Consider the following 15,756-nt stretch of genomic DNA (forward strand, 5'->3'; position numbering starts at 1 on the left):
GTTGTCTTTGTGCTCTTGGAGTACATTTGGTAGGCAGGCCACTCCTGGGAAGGTTCACCACTGTTCCAAGTTTTCTCCATTTGTAAATAATGGCTCTGACTGTGGTTCGCTGGAGTCCCAAAGCCTTAGAAATGGCACAGATCATAGATCTTTCATGATTTAACAGGAGGGGGCAATTCATTTTTCACGTTGTGCCAGGCAGGCTTGGACAGGTTTCTTCCTTAATAAATGAAAGCATAATTTAAAAACTGCATTTTGTATTTATGGTATTTGCGTTATGTTTTGTAATATTAAAATCTGTTTGATGATCTGAATGTTTTAGTTTGACAAATATCGTATATATACATATATTTTTTTTATTTTATGCCAAAAATCATTAGGATATTAAGTAAAGATCATGTTCCATGAAGATATTTTGTATATTTCCTACCTTAAATATATAAAAAAATATTTTGGATTAGTAATATGCATTGCTAAGAACTTCATTTGAACAATTTTAAAGGCGATTTTCTCAATATTTAGATTTTTTTGCTCCCTCAGATTCCAGAATTTCTAATAGTTGTATCTCAGACAAAAATTGTCCTCCTAACAAACCACACATCAATGGAGAGATTATTTTTTCACTTAAGACTGGTTTTTTGGTCCAGGGTCACATATGCAAAACATGTAAAAAAAAAAAAAAGAACTGAATGAAGGTGATTGAGATCTCATGTGGACAGTGTTTCTCTCTGTAGAGCATGACGAGTGTGCGTCCGGACAGCACAGCTGTGATGAGAACGCTCTGTGTTTCAACACCGTCGGCGGCCACAGCTGCTCCTGCAAACCTGGATACACTGGCAATGGCACCGTCTGCAGAGGTGAGCCCTGCACCCGTTTGCAGTCAACTGACTCATCACCTGACCCTCTGTGCTCGCTCTGACCCATCACATGACCCTCTGTCCTCTCTCTGACCCATCACATGACCCTCTGTGCTCACTCTGACCCATCACATGATCTTCTGTGCTTGCTCTGACCCATCACCTGACGCTCTGTGCTCGCTATGACCCATCACATGATCCTCTGTGCTTGCTCTGACCCATCACCTGACGCTCTGTGCTCGCTATGACCAATCACCTGACTCGTCACATGACCCTCTGTCCTCTATCTGACCCATCACCTGACGCTCTGTGCTCGCTATGACCAATCACCTGACTCGTCACATGACCCTCTGTCCTCTATCTGACCCATCACCTGACCCTCTTTGCTCGCTATGACCCATCACATGACCCTCTGTGCTCTCTCTGACCCATCACCTGACACTCTGTGCTCGTTCTGACCCATCATCTGATCCTCTGTGCTCTCTCTGACCCATCACCTGACCCTCTGTGCTCGCTCTGACCCATCACATGACCCTCTGTCCTCTCTCTGACCATCACATGACCCTCTGTGCTCGCTATGATCCATCACATGACACTCTGTGCTCGTTCTGATCCATCATCTGATCCTCTGTGCTCTCTCTGACCCATCACCTGACCCTCTGTGCTCGCTCTGACCCATCACATGACCCTCTGTCCTCGTTCTGACCCATCATCTGATCCTCTGTGCTCTCTCTGACCCATCACCTGACCCTCTGTGCTCGCTCTGACCCATCACATGACCCTCTGTCCTCTCTCTGACCATCACATGACCCTCTGTGCTCGCTATGATCCATCACATGACCCTCTGTGCTCTCTCTGACCCATCACCTGACACTCTGTCCTCTCTCTGATCATCACATGACCCTCTGTGCTCTCTCTGACCCATCACATGACCCTCTGTCCTCTCTCTGACCATCACATGACCCTCTGTGCTCGCTATGACCCATCACCTGACCCTCTGTGCTCTCTCTGACCCATCACATGACCCTCTGTCCTCTCTCTGACCCATCACCTGATCCTCTGTGCTCGCTCTGACCCATCACCTGACGCTCTGTCCTCTCTCTGACCCATCACATGACCCTCTGTCCTCTCTCTGACCCATCACCTGATCCTCTGTGCTCGCTCTGACCCATCACATGACCCTCTGTCCTCTCTCTGACCCATCACATGACCCTCTGTGCTCTCTCTGACCCATCACATGACCCTCTGTCCTCTCTCTGACCTGCAGCCCTGTGCGACGGCCGTTGTCTGAACGGCGGCTCCTGTGCATCTCCCAACATCTGCGTGTGTCCTAAGGGCTTCAGCGGGCAGAACTGTGAGACAGGTAAGATCCAGAACAAAGCCTCAGTGTGTGAAGTACAGCCTTGAAGAAGAGCACTTGACTGTGGCCTGTGAGAGCCACTCACATCTTCAACTGTATCACAGTCACTCTACACATCACTATAGACTTAATTTTACTGCAAAGCCAACATAAAGTGCTCTCTATAAATTCAAAATAATACAGGTTATTTTACAGACAAAATATAGTGATAAATATATATTAATAAAAACCATCATCATTGTATTCATAATAATTACAATATGCATATGTTAAGAGAATGCATGAATAAATACATACAGTAGTAATAGATAGGGTGTGTGTGTGTGTGTGTGTGTGTGTGTGTGTATATATGATAATACAGAGTAATAAATTGTAAATTAATATTACTATGCATTATGTATGTGATAAATATAAATCACAATATAGTTTACTGGGAAGTCAACAAGAAGTGCTCTGTATATATTCATATATATATATATATATATATATATATATATATATATATATATATATATATATGTATATATATATATATTTTCTTACGTTTTCAAAATATGATTATATATCCCCCACACACGCTCGTTTATCTTAATTTAGGACCCGTGCTTTGTTTAGTTTAGTAAATCGAGCATCAATTCCTCCTACAGTGAAAGGGAAACACACCTTCCATCTGCGTGTTAATCATTTCTGTGGATCCCAGGCGTCTTTGATTCCCGTTCCCTCACACACTGGCGTTTATTTCCAGATCTGTTGTTATTGACCCCTTGGGAAACAGGTTAAGGCCAGATGCGAGACAGCTGTGGCTACTGGGCACGCACACATCAGTGTAGAGTCATTTTTGTCACACTGTATAACAATTACTATGTTAGCATTATTGTTAGGGGTAGGTTTAGGGTTGGGGTAGGTGTAGACTTTAATAAAACACAGTCTACTAGGTAGAAAATAACATTTCACTGTAAGACAGTCGCTCTGGATGAAGACGGATGATGCTGGTGAATGCGCGCTTATAATGAAAACAGTATATGAGCGAACTCTCTGTGGCTTTCGCTTGGTGTCACAGATTAGTGTTGTCTCTGATGCGCCAGCTCCACGTGGGTCATTTCCAGCAGATGCTGCCTGTTTCTGGACGCTTTCAGCACACGTCCCAACCCATTGATCCCACAGAAAGAGCATTTCTGCCCTCACTCTGGCCTTTGATTAAAATCTTTTCTGTTCGTTTTCTCCTGGAGGATACCAGAGGGAATCAAGCGGATGAGTTTATGGCTTTTTTTCCACATAGATGTTGGAATCGTATTTAACAATTTTTCTCAAAACCCCAGGGTGTTCGAGACCCCGAAGCAAAAGGTCTTAGAAAGTTTGTGCGTTAAACTGTTTCATAAAAATGAAACACAAGAGGTTGTGTTATATTTTTATATTATACGGCCTCCGGTCCTTTTATGAAACAGTAGTATAAAAAACTTAAGAACACAATTTAAAAAATGTTGTTCGTCAAAAATTTGTCAACAAACTCAATGTTTTGAAAGCCTCGTTAGAAATAGGTTTAAAAAGCCTTTGGGTTCAAGATGGATGGATGGATGGATGAAAGGATGAGTGATAGATAGATGGATGGATGGCAGGATGGATGGATGGATGGATGGATGGATGAGTGATAGATAGATGGATGGATGGATGGATGGATGGATATTGTAGATAGATAGATGGATAGATGGATTGATGAAAGAAAGGATGAGTGATAGATAGATAGATAGATAGATAGATAGATAGATAGATGGATGGATGAAAGAAAGGATGAGTGATAGATAGATAGATGGATGGATGGATGAAAGAAAGGATGAGTGATAGATAGATAGATAGATAGATAGATAGATAGATGGATAGATAGATGATGGATAGATGGATGAAAGAAAGGATTAGGGATGGATGGATGGATGGATGGATAGATAGATGATGGATGGATGGATGGATAGATAGATGATGGATGGATGGATGAAAGAAAGGATGAGGGATGGATGGATGGATGGATATAGATGATGGATGGATGGATGAAAGAAAGGATGAGGGATGGATGGATGGATGGATGGATGAAAGAAAGGATGAGTGATAGATAGATAGATAGATAGATAGATAGATAGATAGATGGATGGATGGATGGATGGATGGATGGATGGATGGATGGATGGATGGATGGATGGATGGATGAGTGATAGATAGATAGATGGATGGATGGATGGATGGATGATGTATGGATGTATGGATGGATGGATGAAAGAAAGGATGATGGATGGATGGATAGATAGATGATGGATGGATGGATGGATAGATGGATAGATTATGGATGGATGGATGAAAGAAAGGATGAGTGATAGATAGATAGATAGATAGATAGATAGATGGATGGATGGATGGATGGATGGATGGATGGATGGATGGATGAAAGAAAGGATGATGGATGGATGGATGGATGGATGAGTGATAGATAGATGGATGGATGGATGGATGAAAGAAAGGATGATGGATGGATGGATGGATGATAGATAGATAGATGGATGGATGGATGGATGGATGATGTATGGATGTATGGATGGATGGATGAAAGAAAGGATGATGGATGGATGATAGATAGATGATGGATGGATGGATGGATAGATGGATAGATTATGGATGGATGGATGAAAGAAAGGATGAGTGATAGATAGATAGATAGATAGATAGATAGATAGATAGATGGATGGATGGATGGATGGATGGATGGATGGATGAAAGAAAGGATGATGGATGGATGGATGGATGGATGAGTGATAGATAGATGGATGGATGGATGGATGAAAGAAAGGATGATGGATGGATGGATGGATGGATAGATAGATGGATGGAGTATCTGTTCTCAGTGTTTTAGTCCAGCTGTGTTGATTCACAGTGTCTCTGAATGTGATGGTATCGATGTGTTTAACATCACTAGAGAGTGATATGAGAATGTCCTGCAGCAGGTTTGGACAGAGGCGCTGTGTTTTGTGGTCAGTGAGGGGTCTAGTGTGTGTTTGGGGGGGTTGAGGAGGCATCTGTGGCTGTAGTTTTGACGACATGACATCTGTGCTGTTTGTCTGGTAAACTGTCTGTTGGAGTTTGATTCCTGCTGGGCAGCCAGAAGCAGAGGCAGTCAAATGAACTAATAAAGGAGCAGAAGCACAGAATAAATGAGGAGCTGCTGTTGATCCTGGATGCTGGAGCACACTTCCAAACTAAATCCTGCTGCTTTGATGTTCACCTGGAGGCCTGGTGTTATTTTTATTCTGCTCAAGTTTCAATCAATGTGGTTATGAATCAAACATCATGAAGATGCAGTGAACAACTGCCAACACAAAACACACTAGATATTAGCAATGTGATCTTCAGAAATCATGATAATATGATGATTTACTGCTCAAGAAACATTTCTGATTATCATCAATGTTGAAAACTATTCACTATTCTCACTTTTTGTCTGACCGAAATACATATAACTTTTCAGGATTCACAGATAAATAGAAAGAAATGAACAGCATTTATTAGATATAGACATTTTTACTGCCACTTTTCATCATGATGTGTCCTTGCAGAATGAAATAATGAAGTTATTTTGAAAAAAACTACTTTTTTCTGTCTCTCGATTCGTGAGAAACAGACATTGACTTGCATCAGAGTTTCAGCTTTGAGGAAAATATTACAGTATAAACAAACACGGATAAACCAAATCATCAAAGTGAGCCAAGAGCGAGAATCAATTATGAACACAAAAGACAAAAGGAAGGATGAAGAAACTCCTTCATGCAGGTTGAAGGCGGTATTAAAGGGAATAAAAGAAACAAACGAACATGACAGAAAATTGATTTATGTTTTTCCTGAGCTAAATAAAACTCAAGACAAAACTAAAGCTACAATTAAAGCAATAGTTCACCCAAAAATGATACTTTACTTTATACTTTAAACATCCTCAGGTCATCCAAGATCAGGATGAGTGTGTTTCTTCGTCAGTTTTGGAGAAATGTAGCATTGCGTCAGTGTCTCATCAATGGATGCTCTGCAGTGAATGGGTGCCGTCAGAATGAGAGTCTGATAAAAACATCACAATAATCCACAGCACTCCAGTCCATCAGTGAACATCTGGAGAAGACCAAAGATGAAACTGCTATGCTATAGTTCCTCCGTAGAATCCTCCGTTATATAACTGTCGATCAATAAACATTATAATCAGATTCATATCACATGACTCAAGACACTCAGGGTTTCCTCAGATAACCGGGACGCTCGAGTCTTCACAAGCCCAGAGAGATACAAGCTGAACACTTTCATACGTCTCCTCTGGAGCCAGGAGAGCAACTCACGAGCGCTCAAAGAGAATCACACTCTCGGAAATAAAAGAGCTGCTGTGTGTGTGTGTGTGTGTGTGTGTGTGTGTGTGTTTGGGGCTTCTGGGATACGACTGAACATGAAAATGCTTTCACTCGGCTGCTCTCTTGTCCTCTTCTCTGGCTTTTTACGAATTCTCTCAAGACCATCTGACAAACTAGCAGAGCAGAGACCGACACAGTCAGGATACGGATGATGGTTCAATGGAGAACTTACAGAAAACTTAAAGAATTACAGAAGGATGTGCAAAAGGATGCACGGAAAGAAAGGACACGCAATAAGCATGCATGCTAAGTGTGGCTGCACTTCAGTGATGTCAGCAAGTCCTTACAGATGCTGTGGAGTCGCAGAAGATGCATTATTCACACAGCCGCTCTCATGCAATCACATGCGCGATGCATTATTCACAATGCACAATTGCACATACAGTATATGCAAACACAAACAAATCACAGCTGCAGATTATTAAAACATGCAATATGCATATTTCACAATGCACACAAAACCCAAGCAATGACAAACAAATCAGTGCACATTAGAAAAACACACTATATGCATATTGCACAAACAAATAACAAGTGCATGTGTATAAACATGCTTTACATTTTACTAAAACACGTTTCTATGAATATGACGTTTCATACCTGTGTAAGGCCGTCTTGATGCTGCTGGGGGTTGTTCAGTGGCTGCTTAGGAAAAGAGCACTAATTAAAGCACTAATGAGGTTTGGGATGCTGCCTGTGTAGACGCACTGAGAGATGATGCTGGACGATGGAGATGATGTGGATGTGTGAGTGGAAATGAAGCTGTGAAGGTGGGGTTTCTTGAGTCTGCTGCTCATTAGAGGTCAAGGGTCGAGGTCACTCACAGTTCACAGACTGAAGGAGGACACTCTCATTTCATCCCCGCTGCAGCGCTCCGTTTGTTTCGGCTCGTTGTTCGCTGAGGTCTGTCTTTATTTAACGCCCCCAAGCGAGAAATGAAGCCATTGTCTGGCGGTAAATAAGAGCAAGTTTAAATTTCACATCTTGTTACGTTTTCGCTTTGATGTCGTATTTGTGGAGATTGGATTGTAATGTTGCATGAAGTCATTGTGTTCGGAGCGATTGTGTGAGCGGATCCGGCGCGGGAACGACATTCCCCTGAAGAAGCACGCACACGCGCACGCGCACGCACACACACGCACAAAGCTTTCACGTCACACACTGCTACAGTAATCACAGCTGGGAGTAATTGATTACATTTAATCTGGATTACTGAATCCGATTCCAATGATTCAGTACTAATTATGACTCTATTTTAATATGTCTGTATTTTAAAATGCTTATAGTCAGATTACATTTAAATAATCTAAAAAGTAGAATGCATTACCTGAAATGAGTAACCTAAATGTTTAATAACTATAATTTTCATTATGCAATCTGTTATCAGTAACAGAATCCAATTTGTGAGTAATCTACAATGAGAAATTAATTTAATGAATCAAGGATGCGTTAAATTGATCAAAGGTGACAGTAAAGTCATTTATAATATCAAATAAATGCTGTACTTTTGAACTCTTTATTCATCTGTGAATCCTGATACATAAAATGCATCACAGCTTCCACAGAAATATTGAGCGGCACATTGATAATAATAATAAAAATGTGTCTTGAGCAGTAAATCATCATATTATTCTGATTTCTGAAGATCATGTGACACTGAAGACTGGAGGAATGATGCTGAAAATACAGCGGAGCATCACAGAAATAAATTACTTTTTACTTTATATTGGTAGAGAGAACAGTTAGTGTTCATTATAATAATATTTCAAAATTTTTATTGTATTTTTGATTAAATAAATGCACATCCCTGGTGACGTCTTTCAAAAAATGGTGACAATGGAACATTTTTGGCCTAGTTCCATTAACTTTATTACTGTTAAACTATAGTAATTGTAAAGTCTTTTTGATGACAGATAATTAATACCAACAGTGACTGTAGTATTTTAGTGGAAACTACAGTTGCCATGGTAAACTGTCATGAGGGTTTACCCACGATGCACTCCTGTATATTCCCACACTGCTACAGTGGCCAGGATTCATACTGTACTCACACACAGAGTGAATTAGCGGCGTTAATTAAGGCCTTTTGTTTCTGGCAAGTGGCTCATGTAAATGGCGTGTCTCGGAGGATGTTTGTGCGTCTCTGTGTTTGAACAGGAAGCATGCCTTTGTTTGCAGCTGTTGTTTAATCTTGCAATGTTTTTTCTCTTTTTTGTGCATGTATTTTACAAACTCCTGCCGCTGTTATGTAACCGCTCAGCTGTGCTCGTAGCTCAGATGGAGAAACATGCTGGTGGATCTTGATGTACCGTTTGCAACGCTGTAGATGTTTTTGAATTATTTATACAGTATGTGAGAATGATAAAGAATAGAATGAAACTGGACGGTAAAGCTTGATGTTGGCTTGCCAGGATGTGTGAAGTCTGAAGTTTAAAGACAGATCTGATATGGTGCAGATCTGTTTCTATCTCTCAGTTCTGACCCTGAAATACAAGACAATGTATTTGTTTATTCTTTTTAATTGTGAGACATGAACTTGCAAACTGAGTTTGACACACTATTCTGACTTTTATTCCACTCGATTCTGACCTTTCTCACACAATTCGGTTGATATCTCCCAATTCTATTTTCTTACAATTCTCAGAATTTGTGATTCACGGTTAAAGGCCACAATTCTGAGTTTATTTTGTGCAATTCTGAACATTTTCTCATAATTATGTTTATTTATTGCAACTCTATTTTTTTGCAATTCACAAATAAATGTCAGAATGCCATACAGAATTCTATTTTCTCAATCCCCTAAATCTTGCAATTTTGCAATGTTTATATCTCAGAATTCTGAATATTTCCTTGCAATTCTGTTAACATCTCCATTTTGATTTTCTAAATTCTATTTTCTTGCAACTCTGAGTTCAAAACTCACAATTCTGATCTTTTTCTCACAATCTCGTATTTCTGACTTATTTCTCCTGAATCTGTTTATATCATACAATTTTGACTTTTTATCTTGTAACTCTGACTATTTTCTCTCAATTCTGTTTACATTGGACTTCTGAATTTATATTAAGCAATTCTATTTTCGCACAATTCTGACTTTTCACCTCACAATTCGAAGTTTATATCATGCAATTTAGACTTTTATCCCATAATTCTGAGTCTGTATTTCGCAATCCTGAGAAAAAGTCAGAATTGGGAGATAAAAAGTTGCAACTAACTAATGTTTTTATCCCGTGGGGAAACAAGCTTCCATGTGCACTAATTGTAATAATTTTCACGAGCTTGTTAACAGTAAACGCTTTAAATGAAATCACTACAAACAGCGAGTATATTTAGCATCCTGACTTCTGTTCTGATATAAATAGAACAAAAAACACAAGCATCCCGCACTCTTTCTCTCTCTCTTTCTCTCTCTCTCTCTCTCTCTCTCTCTCTCTCTTCTTCTTCTCTCCAGCAGCGAGCGGCCAGACAGGTTTTCAGTTTCAAAGCCAGTCTGTTCTGCCAACCGCTAACTCTTGTGCTACACAGAACAAGAGCGATTTCAGCATTCTGCAGCAAACAGACGCAGCTGTAAAAAAGAGCCGCTCATCTATTTTCTGCTCATCTCCGGCGGTGTGAGAGCAGAAGAACAGAGGAGTGTGAAACTGCAGACAAAGTTTGAGCTGATGTCCAAAACTTCCCAGCTACAGTCAGACTCACATTCAGGTTCCTGAAAGGTCAACCCTTTTAGATGACCTTTAAATATGAGCAGGTGCGGCTTGTTCATGAATACAGGGAGGAATTGATATACTTCACCAAATACTTAGTATGTAGTATACTTATAGTTAATCCTTAAAAGTTACAGTTATAATTTTAAATATTGTATTATTAATGTTAAATAATATATTATATCAATCAAGTGATCACCATATCAATATATATATTTGTTTTCATTACTTTATAATTTTTTTGTTTGATACTTGCAAATATATTTATATTTAAATGACATTTTAATATATGAAATCATTAAACAAAATAAAATTAACAATAAGTAGTAAAATAATAAAATATTATTTATATAAATATTCTCTATAGGAACATTTGCTAAAGTATTTCATATATTTTTCATATAATTATTCATGATATAATATTGATAATAAATAGTATTACATTATAAAATAGTTTATTAAAATATAATTTATATAACTAAACTTTGTTAAAAAAGCATTTGCTAAATTATTTCATGTATTAATTATATATATATATACAGTATATATAAACCTCTTTGCTTACTTCATATGTGCAAATGTATAATAGATTTTCTACTTTAAACAATCCTATGTTAATATATAAAAATATGAAATTTTTTTTATTAAAATGTAATTTATATGGCATAATGCATATAAATTGATAAATGCATGCATTATTAGGAGGCTATTATCACCTACATCTGTCATTAGTCCATGACTGTCATTGATTTGACTATATTAAACTCACAAATTGATAATGACTTTATCTAGCTTCAATAGCTTCCTAATTTTTTTTTTAATTAATTGTTTCACAAGATTCCATCTCTGACATTAATCAACATCACCAAACACAAGAACACAGTCAGAAGATCTGGGTCACCTTTAAGCAATATCAGTTTGATCTTCACCTCCTTCAGTGTGCTCTACAGCTCCTGTTGGTCACCTGACCTGGCGAGGTCGCGCTGTGATTGGCCGCCGGTGAAGAGTGATTTTCATAACGATCTAAGCTCAGCTTTAATCAGTAGAGGTGTGCGATACCGCTAGATTTGGTATCGATCCGATACCAAGTAAATACAGGGCCAGTATCGCCGATACCGATACCAATATCGATACTTTTTAATAATTAAGGTGGATGCGTCTTCAACCTAAATCTAAATGAATTTTCATGACTTTTAATTTGTTTTTGTGATTTGCATTTTGGGTTATTAATCAGTACTACGAAAGCTTTTGTTCAGAAACAACTTTTGGTTACTTCTGATTTATTTAAATAAACAAAGTTACAAAATGATTACTTCACAAATATAAAAAATGTAAAAACAAATTCTCTTTTCAAGTAGCATGTTAATAAAAAAATGTTTCTCCTCTTGTGCACTTCTTTTCAGGATTGTTTTCTTAAAGTCACAACGTTTTACTTCACAATTGTAAAACAAATTCTCCTTATACAAAATTCCTGAAGCCGACCTCTTCCACTATGGAAAGAGGCTGCAGGTCCTTCACAATCATTTCTGATAGGCGCCTTGTAATATCCACTGCTCTTGGAGAATCAGTTATTGATAAAATAATAAAAAATAATTAATTCTGGTGCACATCTAGGTGTAGTTTAAATATAGAAACTAGTATCCCTTTCACAGCTAACACAAAATGGGTAGATCGGCCTGAAAATACAGCCATACAACGCTCCTCTTTCTCTCCGCCTCTGACTGACTGCTGTTAGAAATGCGCGGCTGAGCGGTGCGCGCGCCTGACTGCTGGTGGTAGCGCTAGTGGTGAGTCACGTGACTGTACAACACAGGAGAGGGGGCGGAGAGCAGTGTCGAGCACGAGCAGCACTCTTAAGAGCTTGCTCTGCTCTGTGACAGCAGCAGCATTTTGACAAACACGGCCAGGTCGCAAAACGAGAGAAACTGAAACTTAAGTATCGATATTTTCCCGTTGGTATCGATCAATACCGATACCAACGTTGGTATCGATATTATCGATATTAGTATCGATCTGCCCACCTCTATTAATCAGAGCAGAGGCTCGTCTCTCCTGCGAGTGTTTAATGATTGAGAAAATCTCTCTCCACCAGTGTCTGAGTAATAATGGCTTTAATGTCGCCCGCCGTCTAATTTAATATCATTCCACTCGTTATGTCTGAATTGCACAAGCCATTCGTCTGAAGATGGGATTGCTGTTTGGACCCAACACTGTCTGTGCGGGAATGAAAACACGATCATATTTCCAGATCATAAATCACCCCACAATCATGAGAAACAAAAGAAGAATGATTCTGCATAAAAGAAATGAAAAGTCTATTTTTAGGAGCATTATTGTTTTTCCTGCATTCTCCACCGAAACTCGGAGGATGTTTGGCTTCTGAATTATTTTGTAATTTTCATTATTCTCACTGATGATTCTCATTACCGTGATACAGCAATGTCTTAATATATTACAGTTAAAAATACTGTATTAAAAAATAGCATGAGAGCAATACAACAAATGCTTAAAAATGTACATATAAAATATAAACACTGTATATAATTAAAATAAATGTATATAATTATCATGAATCATATAACTGTTTAAAAATACTGAAAATAGAAAATAAAGAAAAAAACTTAATAATTTAAATAGAATTACCTTGAGATTTTCACTTGGTATGTAAATGTATAACTATATTAAAAATAACATTTTAAGAATATATAATATTATATAAAATATAAAATAAATAGCATGAATAATATTATTAATAATTAAATAATAAATAATAAAACTGTTTGTTAAAATATTATTCATTTAGCATTACATTATTAAACGTTTATCTAATATTTGGGTTGAAATATGAGCCAGATATTTCATCTTTTTCTGATGTGGTGTGTTAGCTGAACAAACCCTTGTTGATGTGTGTTTAATACTGAACATCAATCATGTGCCGTCATCACCAGCTCTTCTGTCATCACATCACCCAGAAACATCATAATCTGATAGAGATCACAGGAAATCAGCATGAAATATGAAGTGTTTGTGATGCAAACTAAACATCCAGATGCAGTCTGAGAACATACATCCTGAATCAGTGCTGTAACTGATGGAGAAGATCCCGGAGAAACACTAACAGCACTGGTTCTCATCCAATAAGACTTGATCAGAAATGTTTGAGATCATATTGGGGTTTAATTCAAGTGAATGGGTGCCGTCAGAATGAGAGTCCATTATGAACTTGTATTTAAGTTAAAAACATCTTTAAAACATGTGTTAGTTGATGGAGTGGAGTGGAGTGCATTACTGTGATGTTTTTATCATCTCTTGCTCTGAGTCTCAGTGTAATGCTGGCTTCATCACGTGCAGAACAGGTGTCTGACGATGCCTTACAATACTGTTCATGAAGTCAGTGGAGGGTTTGGAGAGAGATAATGAACTGTGTGTGTGTGTGTGTGTGTGTGTGTGCAGACATCGACGAGTGCTCGGAGGGTTTGGTTCAGTGTGACACACATGCCACCTGTGTGAACTTACCTGGCTGGTATCACTGCGAGTGTCGGGACGGTTACCATGACAACGAGGTGTACACCGCCAACGGAGAGTCCTGCAAAGGTAGAGCTGACCACACACACACACACACAAACACACACACACACACACACACACACACACAGACACAGACACAGACACACACACACACACACACACACACACAGACACAGACACAGACACACACACACACACACACACACACACACACACACACACACAGACACACACACACACACACACACACACACACACACACACACACACACACACACACACACACACACACACACACAGACACACACACACACACACACACACACACACACACACACACAGACACACACACACACACACACACACGCACACACACACACACACACACACACACACACACACACACACAGACACACACACACACACACACACACACACACACACACACACACACACACACACACACACGCACACAAACACACACACACGCACGCACTCACACATTTATTTGATTTCAGCTAGCTTCCAAGGCAGCATTTCTCATTTTTGATTACTTTACAATCAAGAACTAAAAAATTTACTAAAACTTAAATAAAATAATAATAATAAAACAAAAAAGAAACTAAATAAATAAAAGAAACAAACAATCTGTCTAAGACTAGAACCAAAATTAAAATCAAAACCGAAAATCTAAGATTCAACCAAAGCGATAAGCCCCAAGAAGCAGTTAATTTACAACAACATTGTCAAAACCCTCTCAGCTGTTATAAATTCACTGTAAACCACAGCTTCACGGTGGTTATTGCTTTCATAAATCTGTTATTCCATATACGTAATAAGGTTTCACAAAATAAAACGGACTAAATAAAGTGTAATGATATTAATAAAAACAGTATTTTTCCACCAAACAGTGTAGTTCCTCAGAATCAGCTGAGGTTCTAATACAGCGGTTGCCGAGCAACACACAGAAGTAAACAAAAGTGAATGATACTTTGTAATCTACAACAGCTTTGAACGTGGCTCAGCCAATCAGAGTCAAGGAGCGGAACTCTCCATCTTATAAACATGAACACTGACGGTAATACTGTATTTAGTGTTGGTGTGGTGTGTGTGCTCCCGCAGACATCGACGAGTGCAGGACGGGCCGCAGCACCTGCGCTAACGACACGGTCTGCTTCAATCTGGACGGAGGCTACGACTGCCGCTGCCCTCACGGACACAACTGCACCGGAGACTGCGTCCAGCACGCCAAGGTCAAGCACAGCGGACAGATCTGGGTGCTGGACAGTGACAGATGCTCCGTCTGCTCCTGTCAGGTCAGTGAGAGCGATCCGCTCGGACCATCAATCACCAGCATCGCATCCGGAGATATGAAGGACAGGTCGAGGAGGTCACATGATCAGCAACAACAGCCTTTAAAGATGTGTGTCAACAGCGTTTATATCTCCATTACAACACAAAAACAGAACACACAAAAAACAGTAAGATGAATTAAGAGTAGTACAAAAAATATTACAATAAAATATGAAAGTAAATATAAATATATATTTATATATATATATATTTATACACACACACACACGCGTAATACATTTGATTTAATTATTTAATTAAAAAAAATAATATTAATACAAAATGTGATTCATTTTCCATTTTCATTTTAATTAAAAAAAGTAGTTTTTTTAATTATTATTATTTTTTGTATTTATTATTTTAGTATTTTTAATCTGTCTGTACAGACTTATTAACTTTTATTTCAGTTTTTTTTAGTATACACTAAATTAAATCAAATATGCTTTTTTCTTCCATATTTTGTTTTGTTATTTTATTTCAAGTACTAAAGTTTTATATGGTTTTTATTTATACTTTGTTAACTA

The 15,756-nt window shown here is 38.5% G+C and overlaps 1 protein-coding gene across 1 annotated transcript in view; it reads left to right on the forward strand.

The window, feature by feature from the left end:
* nell2a (neural EGFL like 2a) overlaps window positions 1-15,756 on the forward strand; it is an 83,618-nt gene that overhangs the window by 58,791 nt on the left and 9,071 nt on the right. The window contains exons 12-15 of the mRNA XM_052598361.1: window positions 735-857; window positions 2,125-2,220; window positions 13,805-13,945; window positions 15,002-15,195. Of these exons, the coding sequence (XP_052454321.1) occupies window positions 735-857; window positions 2,125-2,220; window positions 13,805-13,945; window positions 15,002-15,195 (554 nt within the window). The remainder of the gene's footprint in view (window positions 1-734; window positions 858-2,124; window positions 2,221-13,804; window positions 13,946-15,001; window positions 15,196-15,756) is intronic.

This window comes from Carassius gibelio, chromosome B25 (genome assembly GCF_023724105.1).
Source record: "Carassius gibelio isolate Cgi1373 ecotype wild population from Czech Republic chromosome B25, carGib1.2-hapl.c, whole genome shotgun sequence".
NCBI classification, from domain to species: domain Eukaryota; kingdom Metazoa; phylum Chordata; class Actinopteri; order Cypriniformes; family Cyprinidae; genus Carassius; species Carassius gibelio.